This window comes from Setaria italica, chromosome VII (genome assembly GCF_000263155.2).
Source record: "Setaria italica strain Yugu1 chromosome VII, Setaria_italica_v2.0, whole genome shotgun sequence".
NCBI classification, from domain to species: domain Eukaryota; kingdom Viridiplantae; phylum Streptophyta; class Magnoliopsida; order Poales; family Poaceae; genus Setaria; species Setaria italica.
In genome coordinates, this window is record NC_028456.1 from 21,009,412 (window position 1) to 21,029,525 (window position 20,114).

The 20,114-nt window shown below is 42.7% G+C and overlaps 3 protein-coding genes and 1 long non-coding RNA gene across 5 annotated transcripts; 2 read left to right on the top strand and 2 right to left on the bottom strand.

Annotated features, from left to right (window-relative positions):
• Positions 1–137: 137 nt before the first annotated feature.
• LOC101755890 (GTP-binding protein YPTM1) lies at positions 138–2,256 on the top strand. The gene is made up of 8 exons (XM_004975654.3): positions 138–356; positions 441–513; positions 606–653; positions 771–818; positions 1,338–1,409; positions 1,502–1,657; positions 1,730–1,833; positions 1,909–2,256. The coding sequence occupies exons 1-8, from the start codon at positions 343–345 to the stop codon at positions 2,021–2,023; spliced, it is 630 nt and encodes a 209-aa protein (XP_004975711.1). The 5' UTR covers positions 138–342; the 3' UTR covers positions 2,024–2,256.
• On the bottom strand, positions 2,178–4,825 carry LOC101755477 (MADS-box transcription factor 26). The gene is made up of 7 exons (XM_004975653.2): positions 4,183–4,825; positions 4,016–4,097; positions 3,683–3,744; positions 3,133–3,235; positions 2,997–3,038; positions 2,839–2,880; positions 2,178–2,529 (listed from the first exon to the last, which is right to left on the bottom strand). Exons 1-7 carry the CDS (start codon positions 4,362–4,364, stop codon positions 2,434–2,436), a joined length of 609 nt encoding a protein of 202 aa, XP_004975710.1. The 5' UTR covers positions 4,365–4,825; the 3' UTR covers positions 2,178–2,433.
• LOC111258001 lies at positions 4,399–6,221 on the top strand. Its single transcript, XR_002678634.1, has 2 exons — positions 4,399–4,537; positions 4,822–6,221. It is a non-coding gene; the product is annotated as an uncharacterized LOC111258001 (long non-coding RNA).
• Positions 6,222–10,970: 4,749 nt separating this feature from the next.
• On the bottom strand, positions 10,971–14,190 carry LOC101756695 (putative 12-oxophytodienoate reductase 11). Of its 2 annotated transcripts, XM_004975657.4 has the most exons (6): positions 14,067–14,190; positions 13,815–13,956; positions 12,710–12,850; positions 12,464–12,594; positions 11,988–12,164; positions 10,971–11,753 (listed from the first exon to the last, which is right to left on the bottom strand). In XM_004975657.4, the coding sequence occupies exons 2-6, from the start codon at positions 13,886–13,888 to the stop codon at positions 11,161–11,163; spliced, it is 1,116 nt and encodes a 371-aa protein (XP_004975714.1). In that variant the 5' UTR covers positions 13,889–13,956; positions 14,067–14,190; the 3' UTR covers positions 10,971–11,160. The 2 variants fall into 2 exon arrangements, with proteins under 2 accessions (XP_004975714.1, XP_004975713.1); XM_004975656.3 differs by lacking the exon at positions 14,067–14,190 and having other exon boundaries at positions 13,815–14,046.
• Positions 14,191–20,114: the final 5,924 nt, after the last annotated feature.

A 20,114-nucleotide genomic window follows, 5' to 3' on the forward strand; every position in this document is an offset into this window, starting at 1 on the left:
GCAGGTGCGCACGCGGCGCCACCCGTGAGCCCCTGTCATCTTTCTCATAAAAAAGGGTGAGCCAGATGCAGGGGAGGGAGCAGTTCGACGTCACCACGCTGCGGAGTTCGATAAAAACAAACGCGTCAGCGGGACCGCTTTGCTTAGTTTATACACCTGCGAGTCTGCGACTTCTCGAGCCGGGTGACGGAGGCGACTCGCCCTGGGGGGTTTTGCATCTTCTCACGAGCCGTCACTTTTTTTTCCCCTCTCGCGGAAGTATCTTCTCCAACCTCCGAGTGTCAAAGCCTCTATCACTCTGCTTCGCTCTTGGTTTCGGGGATCGAAGGCAGGAGAGGAGCCATGAGCAACGAATTGTGAGTGTCTCTCCCTTGTTTGCCTCCTCTCTTCTCTTTCCATCCCCTGCTTCAGTGTGCTGAGATTTCCCCTTTTGTTGGCAGTGACTACCTGTTCAAGCTTCTCCTGATCGGCGACTCCTCCGTCGGCAAGTCCTGCTTCCTCCTCCGGTTCGCTGTGAGTTTGGCAATCAATGCGTATCGATGCCTCACCATTTGCCGTAGATTAGGCAGCACGGCTATCTCTTACCCCCTTCTGTGCTCATCCAGGACGACTCCTACGTCGACAGCTACATCAGCACCATCGGTGTTGACTTTGTGAGTGGGCTGGGGCTCCTCTTGGAACCCTCCTGATTTTTCAGGGGGGGCTGCGTTTCCTGCATTTTGGTTGTTCTTTGATCTGCTGACCCCTCCTTTTCCCTCCTGTTTGCGCAGAAAATTCGCACCATTGAGATGGATGGGAAGACCATTAAGCTGCAGATTGTAAGGACTTTCCTCACCATTTTCACAAGCATTAATGCTTGTGAAAACTTTAATCTATACAGTTAAACATGTTACTTGTTCACAATGTTTGGGTACCAGAGAAGCCTGGCACTGAAAAACTGGACTGCAATCCGCTTTTACCGTACACTTCCCCTTTTCTGTTTGGGGCAGCGGCAGCCAATGCACAATGTGGTTGACAACACACAACGTTAGAGACATAATTCATATTATATGAAAATGCATAAAAAACATTTACATCAACGTGAAAAATATACCCTTGCTTGTTTTTTTTTTTGCCAAACTATGATCAAACAAAGATCTAAGTCTGTGTCTTCAACAAAATGCACTGGCTAATTTTGCATAAGAAAGGATAGCAGTGCACTCAATGTCACCATGGTCCATGGATCACCTTAGTTTCTAATATTCTTTCTTTGGCAAGTGCATTGTGCAAGGCAGTAACTGTAACGCCCAATTTGGTCTGATACTAGCGACACCTGATGGCTGTTGCATGTTTAACAGTGGGACACAGCAGGGCAGGAGCGATTCAGAACAATTACAAGCAGCTACTACCGTGGAGCTCATGGGATAATTGTAAGCAAAATCTTTCAGATTGCGAACAGATTATCTGACATTTGAATGTGCATTTCACTCAACGTGTATTTGCTTGCTTTGGGTACCACCAGATCGTTTACGACATCACGGACGTGGAGAGCTTCAACAATGTCAAGCAGTGGTTGAGCGAGATTGACAGATACGCCAACGACAGTGTATGCAAGCTTCTCGTGGGCAACAAGTGCGATCTGGCTGAGAGCAGAGCTGTTGAAACTGCAGTAGCACAGGTCAAACTTTCAATTAAAAGAGATAGTTCACTGTTGTATATTTTGTAACATCAGCAATGCATATCAGTGCAGGCTTTTGCTGATGAGATAGGCATTCCGTTCCTGGAAACAAGTGCTAAGGAATCCATCAACGTGGAGGAAGCTTTCTTGGCGATGTCTGCAGCGATCAAGAAAAGGTATGACATAGAAGTTTCTGACTTTTTTCTTCTACTGAAAAGGGATATCCTGATGGAATTTGCGCGTCTCTGCAGCAAAGCTGGGAATCAGGCAGCCTTGGAGAGGAAACCCTCCAATCTAGTTCAGATGAAAGGTCAGCCAATTCAGCAGCAGCAACAGCAGCAGAAGAGCAGATGCTGTTCGACATGAAGGCACAACGACCCTGTCTTGGTTTCTTACAGGAATCAGGAAGATGGTGTATCTGCTATATGTGTTTCTCTGCCTGATCTTTTATCATCAGACACTTACAGAGTTGGAAAGTGTACTAGGAAGAAACTCGAGATATTTAGGTGCTGCAAACATATATCGTAATCCGAGTCAGAACTACAAGTGCCAAATTTTGGTATTGCATTCGTAGAGTTCTATCATATTATACAGAGCAATCTATCAAGTCTTCAAAGGTAGTTTGTTTACATATGCAGAACCTAACAGATACACACACTGATTTCTCCAAAGATGGAGTGACACATATGAGCTATCTGAGGCCCTCGTATGGTAATCTGGTTGAACTAGAAACAGAGCAGATGAGATGAGATCACTTGATAGGACGGCAGCCTTGCCTAGAAATAGTAGTTACTCTCCATGGTTAGCTGGAATGGTGCTTGCGGTATCATTGCGGTGCCACTGAAATTCAGAATTCCATTCTGCTCATTTATCTGCAGGCACAAGATCAAGCCAATGAGGTATGTGTTCATATCTCCCAGGACACCTCCCTCATAGAAAATCTCTCCGAATATCACGTCAGGTTAACAGGGGCTTTGAAGACTGGAAAAAAAAGATATACACTCCCTTAAAGTATGTTTGGACTTGTGTATAAGATGAAGGGGCTTGCAGGAAAGTTTTGAACTAACTTAGTCCATCCCTAAATCTTAACGGAATATTTAAAACTGTGCGCTTTTTTATATAAAAGATAGGCAATATTCAGAATGAGGGCACTTATGCAATTTGCCCTACAGATTAAGTACCCTTTCTTGAAGTATGTCATTGGCAGCCTGCAATATACCTTCCTGCAAAATATAGGCACAAAGAACCATCAGTGAAGGGAACAATAGCCATGTTAGTCTCTTCTTTGTATGTAAACTTTGGCTCGACGTGTGAACAGAGTGACAGATGCTGAACCAACCTTGTTCCTGAGCATTTCAATCTCCCTAGACATGATCTGCATCTGTTTGACATATAAGAGCCGTAAATCAAAACTTGCAGGTACCATCTCTTTTTTAAAAGATTTCCACCTGTATCAAGAAGAGCATGAACCTTACCTTCTGAGAGCGAATGTTATGCACCCACATTTCAAGATTATTTTCAAGGGCTTGGAGCTCACCAAGATTCATGTGGTTTGTATCATTCTCTCCATGCATGTACCTGCATTGATGTGCACCTTTCTAATCAGTCCCGTACTCGATACTTGCTTACCAAGCACTGTAAATCTGGCATTTTCCTGTGATTTGTGGATTCCTGGTAGTTCAACATGGCCCATCAGTTCATACTAGTAAGTTGTTCGACCTATATAGCGGTATTGTTTTTGTTTGAGTTTTACAAAAGAAAAAAAGCAGGAAGGTAATGGAAGAAACAACTTTCTAGCTAGCTATAAAGTTACAGCTGCTCTCCTGAATACATTATATGAAAAATGCCATGCACCATGTGTTACTCTTGTACCATCTTTGTGCTATTACGAAGACTTCAGTTTGCTTTTTCTGATTTGCATGTTTTACACATTATTTTTTACAAACCTAACAAAATAAGTTTGCCACTTGTTCATGCAGAGTGCATTATGTATCTTACTGTATACATGTAATGCAGCAACTTTACCTTAAGCCCTTTTGAAACAAGTCAATTTCATGCGTTAATGCTAATACCTCTTGTTGTATTGCCTGCAAAAACAAGAGAATATCATCATACAGTACTATAGTTAATGCTACATATCCTTTTCGATCAGTATGATGTAAATAAATAATAATAATGCCTTATGAAGTTCTGTTAGCATCACTGATAAGCAAAAGTACAGCACAGGCGTGCTAAGCAAAAGTTTCCTCATGCACAACAAAGTTTCATGGAAATTCACCATTTCTATGTTTAGTTTCTTCTGTCAATTGTTTTAAATTGCAGAGTCACATCACTTGATACATACTGTCAGCCCCTAACCTGAGTTTTGTTCTGTTCGCTACTTTCACCATGCATTTCTGAATAGGTTCCCCTGTACCTCTGGATCAAGCCTTGCATGTTCCTAATATAAAAAAAATTCAAAGACATGAAAAATGACCACTTGGCACATAAAACTTTGCATTAGTAGACAAAAAAGATATACAAACCCATTGGTGGCTAAGTCATAAATCTTGCCATGAGGGGAGACCACAATGACGCCAATATCAGCATCACACAAAACAGACAACTCCTTAGCTTTCTTGAGCAGTCCCATTCGTCGCTTGCAGAAGGTGACCTGCCGGTGCACCGGGTTTTCTATCCTCCTCATCTGGACCTTACCACGAGCCATCACTGAATGAGCCCCTTTTCTAGTTTGTGCACGCAACCTCCCGCTAGTTTGGACTAGCTTCTGAGATTGTTGTGACGAATTTTATCTCCCTCTTGCAGTTGAGGCAAATGGCAGCTTGGATCCACCATGGAAGTGAGCATTTTATTGTGGCTCCTGAGGACAAGGAATAATTGGTAGGCCAGTCCTTCCACTTTGCCAAAGGCCACATGAAGGATCTGAACTGTTACCCGTTTATAAATTTCTGCACAGTCCTCTCACTTCCTCTGTTTCCTGCAGTCTTCTTTGTCATTCTCAAGATCAAGTTGACTCTGAAATACCCTTGTTGCATAAAAATGCTGTTTTCAGAAAGGAGCAAAAGAAATACACTAGACATCGTTCACTGAGCATCTGAACCAAAAATATTGTTTTGATAAAAGCAATATAGAGTCTGACACTGACACATGAATCCTGCTTGTAGGGAAGAAACCAAAACCACTGGGGAAAGGTCTCCTTCAAATTTCAGACATCAAGTTAGATCTTCTTGTTTCGTGTTGACTCCCAACTGCCTTAGGAGTTACACAGACTGTAGTTATAATAGCTTGCTAGTAAAAGGGCTTAGGTAAATACTGATAGGTTCAAAGTGCACAAATTATTTTCTTACTAAATAAATAAACTCATGTTGCTTGTGCTACCCCGACCTAAACAATCAAGTTGTCTATGATCATAATGAATATTTAGTGAGGAATATGTCCCATGTAAAGGCATTTACACTTTATATTGTTAAGAATTTGTTCTATTTTGAAAGGTCAGACTAAAATTTTAAAATCTACACCCACCTTTGTTCTAAGAGCATATTCTTCATGCTGCCATCGGATTCAAATTATAGGAAACAATAAAGCTATGCTGTATGCTCTAAAGTCTAAACTTATTTCTGTAAAGTACAAATGAAAAGAAGAAAAGTGTGCACACTTCTTGGCTGTTAAGGCTCCACTATATGTACCACAGTTCTGGTTTCACAAAGCCTGTTTGTTTGTAAACTTGATCTCCAGACCTGTGCCCTCTATATAAATTCTAACACTAACCAAAAGTCTCAAATGGAGCTGTCAGCAGCACCACCTGTTCTATTGGCATACCCACTTAGAAACCAAACTGCTGGTTGGCACTACAATGTTTTTTTAATCAAGAATGGAATAGTTCACTCAACAGATCCAGAGCCTGTCACTTCCACACTCCCAAATAGGCAAGTACTAAAAGAATAAAGCAACAGCCAGTATGCAGCTAAGCATGCATCAGTCCATTACTTTAGGAGTTAGGACCACTCGTTTTCTTGCTAGTAAGAAGCTTTCACAGGCATATGCATAATCAATTTGTGCATGCACAACTGAAACAAATCTTAATTGACCAAAGTATCAAATTAAAGAAAAAAAACTATATACCATGTGGACCACGATTGCAGTTTACCAGGACCACCCCTTTAATGAATCCTTTAATATTGCTTTAGATCACATTACGAACCAGTTATCTTCAAGTATAGTGGAAGTCCAGGTGATCAATCACAGTAGCAAGGCACAGTTATGCAATCATACCAATCATTCAGCAAATCCTGGGAACTCCAATGAAAACTTAGAATCAACAACTTAAGGCGCGATACATGGATTTGAACATTACAAAATGCAGCTGTGTTCCTTTATTATCAACCTTTTGTGTTGATTGGTTTTATAGCTTTTTATTTTGATTGGCTATGTTGATCTTGAAGCATATGTATTGCTTACCATAAAAGGTATGTCTTATATGCGCATGTTTGGTTTAGCAAAGAAGATTTCTATATGTTCCAAAATATTTGTCCAGTTCATATATATTTGTTCGTTTTTAATAGTTGTCCAAGTGTTTCACTGTTGTTTCATCTTCCAGCCATGCTATTAACATTATGGATGATGTTGAGAGAAAACATTACCATTCAAATGGATTAGGTACTCCATCAATAAATATAGGTCCGTATTGAAATATACCTTCACAAGTATATTTCTTGCTTTTTTACTAATATATTTATGGTGTAAAATAGGAAAACCCGACCTACATAACTATACTTAGTGGACTTATTACTTAAAATATGTGTTCCTGGTCCTTATGCACATAGTAGTTGTCACACCTGGTTTTAAAGGCAAAATCAAATGAATGAATTACATGTGCGCTAGGATCAAGTTTCACACATGCAACGACTTCAGTAAATACCATAGACAGTGCCAAAATGTAAAGAGAGAGTATTATTTTTATTACATGACCGAAAGTCTTTAATTCGAATAGCAAAACGAGTCTTTATTCTAGCAACAGAACTCCAATGATGACGATGACTCCACAGACAGTTGACTGGGGGCACACGTACGCCTAGAACTCCTCGAAGTCATCAAGAACCTCCTCAAAGTTGACTTGGTCTGAGCAGCGGTTCTAGCAAGGGTGAGTATACTTATGGTTGATACTCACTAAGCGTGGGGAATGTATAGTGTAAGGCTATGCAAGGATGGGCTATGGTTTAATAGAATTTCAGTATTTTAATTGGTTGGTCAAATTTTATTAGCAATTACTAAGTAGAAGTTTATACCACCCACGTTAAGCATGAACATGAGTACAATAATAAATAACATCAATTTAATTCAATTTCCGATACATTAATCATGTGAGGGTCCAGGCCGCTCTTAACCGTGAGCACGGCTGTTATAACAGTTTTACACTCTGCAGAGGTTGTACATCTTTACCCACAAGTCGCATAAAAGTTCAAAAGAATTTTAGACCCGACCATGCTGTGCGGGCCAGGCACAATACCACACTTCCTAGTAAGGATAGCTCGCTAAGGTTTCATGATCAGCGCGGCTACCATATAGCAGATCAGTACACGAACTACTGTCTCCCCCTCTTGCCCCTTTCGGGTAAAGCTACCACAAACTAGAGTTTCTAATCAATTAACCAAGACCAGAGCCATGTAGTTCTTATAGTTGTACTATTTTTCTGGGTGGTTCTCCATGTTCCAATTAAGCACGGTGATCTTATATTGATGGAAGGTATAGCATAAATAAAACAAATTTAAGCATTGGTTCATTAATACCACCATACCCAGTTAGAGCAACTAAGCAAGAACTACCCAACATTAAAGTTAACCCAGGTTGATCAAGGTGTATGGATAAAACTAGGCACACCTTAAATAGGACCCATCATGTTTATATACTTAAAGTGCATAGCATATGTGTATTGAATATGAAAGTAAAGGTTGCATAGGATCAAGTTGTGATTAAGGGCACGACTTGCCTTCCTGAACTTGCTCTTGCTGCTCAAAGTCTTCGGAGCGTTGCTCTTCAAATCCCTCTAACTGCGATCCTTCTATGCGCACCAAACAAGTACATACAAACAAACAAAGGACTAAAATAAGAAACATTACATCAAGCAGTAGCAACAGAGCAAAACAAGACCATAAAGCTAACCTATGCGTCAACACGAACTCATAGGCGCAAGAATCACTTAAAACGGATTTAAAACGCTAAAGATATGAGCTAAACAAGGTTCAGGGACTTAACTGCGAGAAACTAAACTTCTAGGGGCTAAACTTAAAGAAACCAAGGGCTGAAACCTAATTAAACAAATTAATCAGGATGGTGGGTGGAATTTTACAAAAGAGTAGGGGCCTAAACAGAAGAAAAAGGATCTAAATCTATTACTTTTGAACTGCGCAGGACCTCGGGTGCAAAAACTGTAAAACTCAGTGATTCTTTAGCAAAAAGAACGAAGCGGTGGTGGGGCTCACTGGTTTTGACCTGGGTCAGATCCGATCTGGGCTGTCGGCGCTCGATCGGACAGCTGCGGTTGGTCGGGAGGAAGCAGGGTTGACTCGCTGGAATTGAGCGTAGCTCGACCGATGGCTCACGATTTTCGACAGGGACTGGCTTGGGGTGAAGCTGAGGGCGCGGCGAACTGATTCGGAGCGGTGACTGGAGCGGCGATGGCTCGGGACCGCGGTAGAGGGCATGAGAGCGCACGAGAAAACCTCCGGCAGGTTCCTTACCACGACGCGAACCTCCGCGCGGTGATCTTGTCGACGGCAAGGCGACGGCGGCGCGGATTGAAAGTGGCGGCGCTAGGCTAGGGTTGCGGGCGTGTGGTGGCAGCGCTAGAGCTTAGGTGCGGAGTTTAGGGTTTGATAAGGGGCTTCGGGGTGCGGCGGCTCGGGTTTTATAGCCCAGGAGGAGACGTTGGTGTGCGCGCCACGACGCGGGGGCGGTGCGGTTGGGCTCGGACTTGAGTTCGAGTCGGGCGCGGGTTGCAGCATGGTTGAAGGGATGACAGGCACGCCCTGCCTGTCATCGGGTGAGGTGGAAGGCGGGCGCGGGAGCGGGTTGGCGCGGAGGATGGGCCGGCTGCTGGGCCGCTGCGCTGCTACGAAAATGGGCCGAAAGGAAGAAAGAGAAAGAGAGAGAAAGAGAAAAGGTTTCCTATTGTTTAAAAGGGATTCAAACAAATGAATTCAAATATAAATTTGAATTCAAATAAACAAAAGTCAATGCAGCAGCATGAATGCAACAATTAATTCCTATGGTTCATTAATTAAATTTTAGAAAATTATTTGAATGCTTAGGAAATTAAATAAAACATTAGAAAATCCTTAAATCCCTAAACAAGCTCAAATAAATTCTAGAAAATTTTATTAATTTGCAAAAGTTTGAAAATTAGGGTGTTACAGTAGTTGGACTCACGTTTTGAAAAACAGGGAGTATATCTAAGACAGGCATTAATCATAGAGGACATAAAACAACATAGATGAATTTCATAAAATAGAATAAAGATGCAACATACATGCATAAAAATGATGAAACAGTACTGTAACAAGTCTGTCCAAATGATATTTTTAGATGATATGCACAGTGTTATGGGCGTGGATCAAGAGTTTGCTAATTAATCAGTAGAGATGATGTTTGACAGGGAGTCCATGGCCCACCCTGGCCTCAACTAAGCTCCAGCTCTGCATATGTAAATTACTAGATAAGCCAAACAGACATATTGATGATAGATAACTTAAAACAATTAATGATGTAAGGGAGAAACTTTGTGCTCGGATAGTTTGTTTACTTAGGTGATCAACCGGGGGCAAGTGAAAGCAGCACTAACAACAAAAGAAACAGAAAGGACAAAAACTGCCAGGATAAAGGTATGATACAAAGGCAAAGCTGGTGTTCTTATTTCATTTCTATGTCTTTTTCAATTGTAACCAAATATTGTTTAGGTACCATCCACAGATCCACTGCTGAAGTATAAACCTATGTTGCAAGATATCACCATACCAAGGCTCTCTCAGACTCTTAACTCTGCAAACCAATTGAGCAAAACACAATTAGTTTTGCAAGCTTTAAGAAACGTGCCTACAAGTCAGATTTCCATCTTTTCCTTCCAAGTAACAAACGAAAGGTGTTAGAACCAAATAAACAGGGCAAAATCTAGAAAAAAAGAATGTCTGAATGAAAAAACTCAAGTGAAATATATGTCAGACACTTAATGTGTAGTATCCTCACTAATAAATCAAGGATCACAGCAATATGCAAAGTCTGAATTATAGTGCAGTACCAGGAATATGCTAACTCTTAATGTTCAACTCTGAACTAGATTTTCATATCTGTAGTTTCTGATAGAGAAAATTTGAAGAGAAACACAAGGCATCTAGAAACTAAAAGAATAGTTTTTTTTTCAGAACAGGTTCTTTTGGGAAAGCTATTGGTGCTCACCAACAAATAAAACTCCAAGTTGATGGTGTGGATCTGCCGTACATTTTAAGTAGAAGGTATTTTATACAGAAAATGGAAGTGGCAGCTATAAGCTTATAACACCACGTAAAAGCTTCAGGAAATTAACACAGGAAACTCTAGCATTTCCAAGATTCTAAAGTTGCCACGCAACAAACGCTAGCCATTATATAACTTTTATTTTACATGGGAATAATAGTGATACCTTTTTACTATTCCCTCAAAAAAGGTCATGTTTTGAAGTAGATATGATCAAACTCCTAAATTTTGGCTACCAATACCGCTGATATTAGTTTTTAAAAAAATACCGCTGATATTTAGATTGGTGATACAAAAATGATATGTGCAGATTTATCTGATTTGTTTTTCATAATATTACAATCCCATTGGGTTTCAAAATTCATTATACAAGAATCAGCGGTCAAAGGTGTCTTCTGGAAGTGTATCGATGTCCAAAACATAACTTATTACTATCAAATATATGAGTTACAATTGTGTTGATGTCTAAACTAATAACCTTTTGTGACTGCAGGAGCACCACCTCTAGGCAGTGATATCCACGACTAAAGCTAAGAGCTAAGATTCCCTTGATCTACAAGCCTGATTTCATTAGTAACAAGGTACAATTACTTCATATATGGATAATCATTCCAAGAAATGAATAAGCAGTTACTTTAATGATAAGCTCAATGACTAGTGGAATGCGGAAGACAATTTAAACAACTTCACCATAATACTTTACTATGAGATCCCACTTTTCCGTGACTGTGTTAGTAACTGCTGGAACACGTGGAAGCAAAATGAGGAAAGATGAATGCCCCATTTGGCTACAACAGGCTCAAAGTAGTTGCATGTAAACCTATTTGATTTGCTTCTCACTCTTTTTACAAATAAGATTTAAAGCATTGATTGCAATGGTCATATTAGTTTGTCCATACACATGAAAATTAGGCATTCCGAATGACTTATTCCTCTAATATTTCCAGTACAACAACTAGCCACTCAATCTAAAAAGAACTTCGGTGAAAAGGGCCCATTTACACATCTGTCGGAAGAAATGGGTAGTCAGTATATCCAATAACTGGATCAGGGAGGTAAAATGTCTCTCTGTTGTACTTGTTAAGCGGAGCATCTATTTCGAACCTTCGAGGCAAATCAGGATTAGACAAAAATATGCGTCCATATGCAACCAAATCAGCATACCCAGTGGAGATTGCATTATTTCCATCCTCCCTATTGTAGCCTCCAGCAACAATAAATGTTCCTTTGAAAGCATCTCTCATTGGACGAAGACTGTAGGGTGTTTCAAATTTTTCACCAAGTTTTACCATCCGTGGCTCCACCACGTGGCAATAAAGGATTCCAAATTTATTCAGTGCATTTGCCATATACAGGCCTAGAGCTTCTGGGTTTGAGTCTGGTGCTTCTGAATAACTGGCAAAAGGTGACAGCCTTATCCCAACCTTGTCAGCTCCAATTTCATCAACTACAGCTTGAACTACTTCTAACGCAAACCGGCAACGGTTCTCTAAGCTGCCACCATATTTGTCTGTGCGATCATTGACCTGGTCCTTTAAAAACTGATCAATCAAGTAACCGTGAGCTCCATGGATTTCAACACCATCAAATCCTACACACCACATAGAGAGTTAATACTAGATTGCCCTTTTATTCAGGTATCAGTTAGGATTGCAGTAAACTACTAGATAGTTGTCGAAACTTAAGACATAATCCATATGAACATTTATGTGTTAGTCTCAACTGACCCTAATTCAATTGATAAATAAGTCTGAGTAAAGTAAACTGACATTTGTATATGCTTTGTAGGCTAATATTAACATTTAAACTGTGAAAAGGTACTTACCAGCTTCAACTGCATTTCTAGCAGCTACCCTGAAATCATTTACGATCAAAGGGATTTCATCGGTCTCTAATCGTCTAGGAGGTGCGAAAGTAGTCACATCTACACCATTGGCTCTCACTTGAGGTTTTAGTGGCTTATCAGTGCTTGAAATTGGAGCCTGTCCATTAGGTTGAAAAGCTGCATTGGAGCATTGAATATTTGTCGGTACAAGCACCGTAAAAGAGCTCTCATTAGAAATATAGTATGAGTGTGACAATATCATAATTTATGACAAGGATAACTAATGCTGTTATGAAGTCTTCATGGATAGTAGAAATATGGTATGAGTGTGCCGATATCATCATTTATGACAATGATAACTAATGCTGTTACAAAGTTTTCATGGATAATTGTGAACCTAATTTCCTTTCGATTTAACTGAACTACCATTAAATTTGGCTGTGCGAACAAGTTTGTATTAGAGGTTGCAAACTTACTGGAGTTAGAGACTCTTCCTACGTGCCATAACTGACAGAAAAATATCCCTCCTTTCTCATGAACCCCATGTACGATTGGCTTCCATGCTTCCACTTGCTCGTTTGACCAAATGCCAGGAGTATCTTTGTACCTTGTATGCAAATAGAACACATATCTTTTTCAGAAATCACTAAACTGTGAAAAAGAAACTTAACATGACTACATAGACTTTAAGAAGCCACAGCCTGATGATCTAGGTGACGCACCCTTGAGCAGTATCTGACACTCCGGTGGCCTCAGCAATTAAAAGGCCTCCTTTAGTTGCCCTCTGTTGATAATACAGTATGGCATGAGGCTGAGGAACATTGCCATAGGACCGCTGCCTTGTCAGTGGTGCGAGAACCACCCTAGAAACAAAGAAAAAGGAAATTCTTAGGACCAAATTAATCTTTCAAAATTGCTGATACACACGTCACACTTCCAGATTCAATGTACCTTTTCTTTTTATTTTTTTTGGACAATTACGGCAGGTGCTCTGCCTTATCATTATAGTAGAGAAGCATGGTGTTATGTACAGTCCTAGCAGTTGACCAGGGTGAACTAGAAGAAAAGCAAAACTACTGAAAGGAAATCAACAACTCTAATAGCATCATGAATCCATAGAGGATCATGTGCACTTTACATTGACGGCCTCAATTGCCTGTGTCGTTTGCAGCCACATTAGAGTTAGCAACCCGATAGGCGATGATGTCCTGCTTGATGATGTCAAGTAGTTGTCCTGAGTTCAGTGTTTTATTGTCGAAGACCCGACGGTAGCGTTCCTCCCATAGGTTCCAGGCAGTGTAGATGAGTACCTGTAAGTGCAGTTCCCTGGAAGATCCCCCTGCGTTCCTTTTCTTTTTCTCAAAAGAAATAAGAATAAGGTGGACTCGATTTGTCACAAAATAACTCTATTCCGAAACAATTCAACATGATGACACACATTCGGGACCCATATATCGATTCTGCGTACAGGAAAGCAACCCCACCCTCAACTTGCAAAAACGCGATTCATGATTGGATTGGAGAACCTACTCTCCCTATGAACAGCGGACGGCATCCAAATAATAAAATCGAAGAAAATCACAACATTAACGGGAGAACTACGTTCTTGTGCCGGTCATGGCTGTCATCTTCCTAATTGTTAGGGAGAAAGCAGCGCTACGCCGCTACCTAGTATTGCCGCTTTGACGCCCACATGAAACCCCCTCTTGCGCAACTCGCATGGACAGAGGATTCCCAACGAATCACTTCTTGGGGAGCTAATCACGCACCAATTGCTGATTGGGGATTAGGAAATTGGGATTGGTCCAACCAAAGAAGAGGGCATACCTGTGGGAAAGATCGAATTTCCCCATCTTGTAGGGGGTGAGGAGGGGGATAGCGTTGGCGCCGCTGTTGCTCATCGTCCCTCCCTCCTGCGTCGTTCGTCTTCTTCCCACAATCCCACTTTGCCTTGGCACCTCTCTTTATGCTGGCAAAGTTGGGTGTGATGAATGGTGATTGGTAAGCAAACGGAAGACGATGCCGGTCAAACACTTGCTAGAAAGCAACAATTGTTTGGTGGAAGCTGATTCAAACAACCTGGCGCATTCCCCAATAATTGACGGCAGGCAAGAACCGAGGTGAGGTCACTGATGTGGACAGACGATGCAGCGGAGGCCGGACGAAATTGCGAGAAGCCAACAACCGAGGTGAGGTCCCGAATAATTGACAGCTGATGTGAACCTGCTCTCCCTATGTGCCCGTTCACTCCGTAGTTTTTTTTTTTGTACTACTGATGATTGATGAATACTGACGCCCCGCTTCTGATGGGCAGCTAACAGCCAAGACCATCGTGAGCCGGGTCCAATAAGCCGTGTGTAGGTACTAGAAAAATTGGCCTGGCCCGGCCTAGGCCCTGGCCCAACTGCAGTTTAGATCAGGCTTAGGGCGCAACTTGTCCTTCCTATGCAGCTTCCGAAAGCTAGATAACTATATATGGCTTCCGATCTTTAAGATTCGTGCACGCAATATGAGCCGTTTGATCTGCTTCTTCTCCCTCCCTCCTCATCCGCTCTTGTCGCCGGGGAGGTTAGGGTTTCAGGGGTGGGGGTAAGAAGAAGATCGAGGTTAGGAAGGGCAGGGTCGAAGGCCGACGGTGGGCAGTGGGTGGATGGCGTGGTGGTGAGCTAGCCGCCGTTCGAGGCGGAGGACGAGGGGGCGGGGGTGGCGGCGAGCTGGGGAAGAAGGGGGGGAGGAAGGGCGAGGGTGGCTGATGGGCTTGGTGGGCTCTAGGCCACCGCTCCTATCCGGCTTCCACGAGCCAGATAGGAGCCCACGTACGAACTGCCCTAGCACGAAATTCCTATCCATCTTCCGCAAATTTTTTATCTCCCTCCTCTTTCTTTGAAGGATGAAATGTTAGCTCCTTTTTTTCTCAAATAGATGACATTTAAGTTTCCTAGGTAATGTTTCGGCAAATTTGCTTTGTTTTATGAATATTACTCTTTTATTTATTGCTTGAATCTTTTAATGAAGATGAAACTCTTGGAGCATTCAGATTGAGTGAATTACTATGCATGCGGTGAAGAATTACCCTAAGACCACCGAGTGATTGGAACCAAGAATTACTTCTGCACATGTTGCAAGACTTAAAGCAGCTTTATCGTCATGCTTTGATATTAACTTAGGCCTGTTTGGTTTCACATGCTTATGCATAAGCAACTTAAAATAAGCAAATAAGTTGCTTATGAAACCAATCACTCTTGCTTATGGGATTGCTTATTATAAGCAAATAAGCAACTCTTGGGTTGATTATGGTTGCTTATGGGGACTATTCAATGCACTTTACACCTCTTGCTCTTATTGAATGCCTGGTTGCCCTCCCTCTCTCTCAATGATTAGGGGCAAACATGACAATATCCACCTCATTCAATGCTTATAAGCAAGGGTATCCAAACAGCTGAACTAAAAATAAGCAACTCCAAATAAGCAACTTTAAGTTGCTTATAATAAGCAACTCAAACCAAATAGGCTTTTAATAAAATTAATGTCTCCCGCAATGGGGCACGGGGCCTCCCTCATGCTGTCGCCCGGTAGCCGCGAGGAAGGCTGCGGTGGGGATTTCTTCATCGGGGCAACGCGCGATGCGACACGACAGGGGTGGGGAGGCACGGCGTGGCCAGGATGGCTTGGATCTGGCACTTCCGCAGGTGGATCCAGCTATCTCACACCTGGATCTACTGTTCTTGCTCCTGGTCCCTGTAGCTCAGGCGACGCGGCTGTGCTGCGACTCTTTCGGTGCCGTGGCAGTCGACCTGAAGGTGGTGATAGAGCAGCTTTGCGGCAATCTCATCCGGTATATTCAAGGCTGGATCCAGTATCTCCTTTCGGATCTATACGGGGATATGCCGTTCCTGCTATTGTATGGGTTTGAGCAACCTTGTGCCCGAATCCCGTGACCAACACCCTTCCAGTCGAACCTCATCAGTGTGCAGTAGGGTGGCAGCATAGTCGGAACTCATTAGATGTGTGATAGGGTGGCAGCATGGTCAACTTGGCGCGGTGTCAGCCATGACATGAAACATGCATTTACGCCTTGTCGGGACCGTCTCTTTGCCCTAACACACGCATCTATGCCTTGTCGTGACCGGCTCCCTACCCTAGCGCGGTGGGCGTGAGTCGTGGCGGCGGCGGATGGCTATCGATAATGATGGCCTGCAGCCGCGAGTGTGCTCGGCACCAACAGCAGCTCGATGAGGTACCTTTCGTATGTTTTTCCTCAGGCTGCTACTGGCATGGCATGGTGGAGGTCGGGGTGACAGCCTTGTCGGTGATGCCTACTGGTGCCGCTACCTCCTTAGAGGCGACTTGTTTGTATCTCCCCGTATGGTCATGTTTCGATCTTTGGGTGTAAACCTAACCCAATACTTGGGCCGATGATGATGACGCTACCAGGGTCATGTTCTTCAAGGCATTGTTGTGGAGATCCATTTGGTGTTTCGACATTCTCTGTTCTTGCTCAACTGCTTGTATAGATGTTCAGATGGCCCGCAGCCTGGCAGCCCGCCCAGGAGCCTTTTTTTCGCCCAGTCCAAGCCCAGCCCGACATGATGGCTTCCGTGCCCATGCTAGCCCAGCCCGCTAGTTCGTGTTGGGCGTGGGCCGCCACCTGGGGTGGCACGACCCGTGAAATAGCATCCGGCCCGATGTCGGCCTACAAAACAATCCACCCCCATATGTAACCTCCAGAACCCTAGCTGGCTCTCCTAGATGGCCGAAATACCCAATCCGCCAACCCCCCACACTGTCACCTCTCTCTCGCTCGCTTACTCGCTCTCCCCCTCCGCAAGCTCGTGGCTCGCCCCTCCCCTCCGACCTCCGCTCTGGCCTATTCTCGCCTGCTCCGCTCTGACCCAGCAGCCTCCATCGCCGCCATCTTGCCCGGCATCCCCAGCTGCACGCGCCGGCCTCACACGCGGCCGCGGTCGGGCTGAGCTTCCTGCCACGCCCGCTGTCGCTCGCCATCGGGCCGAGGATGCCGCCTCGCCTCCAAGAGCCGTTGTTGCTGCTCTGACGACCTCCCGACGCCTGGCCACCGTGCTCCCCTTCCTCTCCCTTCCTTCCCACGGCAAGCTAGCCTGACGGGTAGGTCGCCGGCCGTCGCTCCCCCTCCTCTCCCTTCCACCTCGTGCGGATCTACGGTGTTGCAGCTGGTGGTGACTGGCGGCGCAATCTCCGTCAGCGGCCAATCGCGGGCGCAAGGACGGCATGAGCTCGACGGCCTCCACGTGCCAACCGTACTGGCCTGACACAAAATGGGCTTGTGGGTCCAGGCTTGGGCCATTGGTGCAACCCATGGGCTGGCACAGCCCGACACAGTGGAGGCGTAGTGCCGGGCCTAGCCCGACATGAAGTTGACTGAGCCTAACTGGGCCCTTGCCAGTCCGGGCTAGGCCGCCCGTTTGGACATCTATAGCTGCTCGTGGGTGATCTTCCTACATCGCTTTGAGGTTACCTTTGGAGGAATATATTGGCTGCAATTCATTAACGTAGCGAGAGGACATAAGTGAGACTGTCCGTTTGACAAGAAGAAGAATTGAGGCTTTGGACATTTTTCGTCAAGAGTGGATGGATAAGTAATATTAGACATTGCTTATAATTATTCTCTTCTTATGTATTCTTCCTCCTTGCGCCACATGCAAATATTAATAATCATGATTTGGCTCCAAATGTTCATAGTAACTATAGAAAAAAATAATGAAGCCATATATATACCTCCACGGGCTAATCAAGCATATGTTTTGTCCCATATTTTATCACAAAAATCTGGTATTACTCATTCTGTATCTGAAGTTCATGTTAGTGATGTTCCACAAAGAACTATGCCACATAGAGTTTCTACATCACAACAGAAAATCACTTCTGATGAGTGGGATGAAGAACTTGCCAGTCATAGAAGAGATTTGGCTAAATTGATAAAAAGTTATTTACTTGATAACAAGAGGAAGAATGATTCAAATTTGAGCAATAGTTCAGTTATTACAACGACTGGACCAAGTAATGCATATTCTGAATCAGTTACACCAAAAGAACCAAGCTTAGTTGTAAAGGATTATGTTAAACATATGAAAACAGCTATACTTGATTTTTCTAAAGCCGAAGGCGTTGTGCATTTTTCTAGTGATTATCACATCATTAAATGACAAGTTCCGTTTGAAAAAAGTTTAGAACATCGAATTGTTGAAGGACATAACAATGGAGGCAATAAGGAAACAGTGGCATGCCAACAGTCAGTGATTTCTAGCAACCCTGGAAGCACCGGTCTGACCAGTTCCATAGTCCGGACCGGTCCATGCAGAATGTGGATGTGGGCTGCCATCAAGAGGAGAAGCACGATATCATCCACATCAAGGTTTCTCGCCTCTCCATTATATTTGATAAGGTATGCTTTGCAAGTAATTCCCAATCATATCATATATCTTCAGTTAATTCATCTATTAGTGATTCTATCATAAGTAATTCCAAAAGATTGATTGAGGATGGTAATTTACTTGCTAGAAGTAGTATGCCTTCCGATTGTCTCAGCCAATGCATTGTGAAAATTAGAAAGGCTGGTAATAGTAATACTTTGGCATTTAAATTTTCTCCATCATCATTACCAAAGTTTTTCTCTACATGGTTTGCTTGTGGTCATTCTGGATTCAGAAGCAAAAGATCAAAACCGAGAGTCATTGTGAAATCCGATGCTAATATAGTGATAACTCTGAAACATCGAATATGAGAAGTACAAGGAAAGGTATAGCTGAATGGATCGGTGGGAAATCTAAATCATTTGCTTGCCTGGCCTTAAAGCCTTCTCCACAAAAGCATCAATTAGAAAAAATAAAGTATACATTTGATTTGACTTTGTGTGATGATCTATTTGATATCTTGCTAGAGAATAATTTCATTAAACTATTTCATCACAAAGTTATTCCATCACCTCTTGAATTAGAAGATCGAACAAGAAGATTGAAAGTATTGCAAGTGTCATAATTCATTTGATCATAATACTAGCAATTGCAATATATTTTGCCAACTTTTACAATCGGCCATTAATACCGGACGATTGAGATTTTCTCAAATACAAGAGGATGACCAGTTGACTACAATTGGTCTTGATGGCAATAGATCATTGAATCGGTTAGAGTCAGCCGGTTCATCTAAAGATCCAAACTTAATTGCCAAAGAGAAAGATTTGAAGCTCCCAAGTGATGAGAAGGACATCGTCCATGGCTTGCAAGTTCAAGAAATTATCGAGGACGATGAGCCTATCAAAATCCCAGAAGTTACTCGGGGCACACAGATTTTGCTCCATCAAATTAAGAACCTGTTACTCCTATTGTGTTGGGCGAACATGTCAAACCAGTTGAGTTTGAAAAGTTTAGAAATGTGAGACCTGAGCGGCTTGTAGTGAATGGAGGTAAAGATCATGTTAAGCACAATGGTAAAAAGCCGAAGCTCACTTTTGATGAACTTCTAGCTAAATATAAAAAAGGTAATGAGGCTATGTGTGCTAATCGGTCAAGTGATGTTAAACCATCAAGATTGCCTCCTAAACTTAATTCTGGGAATTGGAATTGACAAAGGAAAAAATTTCATTCAGCAACATCATATTCTCCTTTTGGGCCATCAATGCCAGTTTCATATGCTCCACATCCCACTAGTTTTCATCCTTACTCATCTTAGGGGTGGAGTGATCCATGGGCACATACTCCTTCATATTTTAGACCATATCATGTAGAGTATGCAGCTCCAAGAGAACCATCATGTGCAAGGCAGCCATATGTTGAAAATGACCGTGTTGAGAAAAAGGATGGTCTAGTGTTCAAAAGAAGAAAAGGGTTGTCAAGCAAATTTATCAAGTGAAAAGAGATGGTCGCAAAGATAAGAGTTCATATCTAAATTCAATTATTGGAAAGTCCATTAATGTGTTAAGCACTTCGGCTACTAATGGCAAAGGAAAGGAAAAATCAGCCGTTGATCCTCTAAGTGCCAAATCCGAACAAAAGGAGTTGAAAAATCAAAAAATCAAGGGAAAATCGCTGCTGTCCAAAGCTGAAGCAAAGCCAAGCCATGCACTTGGTTTATTAAATTGGTAGAAGAAGT

Bases quoted from the DNA above. Each gene is read 5' to 3' on its own strand.
- LOC101755890 (XM_004975654.3), top strand. The intron at 654-770 runs GTGAGTGGGCTG...CTGTTTGCGCAG, and splicing joins GCACCATCGGTGTTGACTTT to AAAATTCGCACCATTGAGAT. The intron at 1,658-1,729 runs GTCAAACTTTCA...ATATCAGTGCAG, and splicing joins TTGAAACTGCAGTAGCACAG to GCTTTTGCTGATGAGATAGG.
- LOC101755477 (XM_004975653.2), bottom strand. From the start codon at position 4,364: ATGGCTCGTGGTAAGGTCCAGATGAGGAGGATAGAAAACCCGGTGCAC. The intron at 3,236-3,682 runs GTAAAGTTGCTG...ACATCAATGCAG, and splicing joins TTGTTTCAAAAGGGCTTAAG to GTACATGCATGGAGAGAATG. The intron at 2,530-2,838 runs GTACTTAATCTG...TTGTGCCTGCAG, and splicing joins ATGACATACTTCAAGAAAGG to ATAAATGAGCAGAATGGAAT.
- LOC101756695 (XM_004975657.4), bottom strand. From the start codon at position 13,888: ATGAGCAACAGCGGCGCCAACGCTATCCCCCTCCTCACCCCCTACAAG. The intron at 12,165-12,463 runs GTAAGTTTGCAA...GCTCCAATGCAG, and splicing joins AGGAAGAGTCTCTAACTCCA to CTTTTCAACCTAATGGACAG. The intron at 11,754-11,987 runs GTAAGTACCTTT...TGTGGTGTGTAG, and splicing joins TAGAAATGCAGTTGAAGCTG to GATTTGATGGTGTTGAAATC.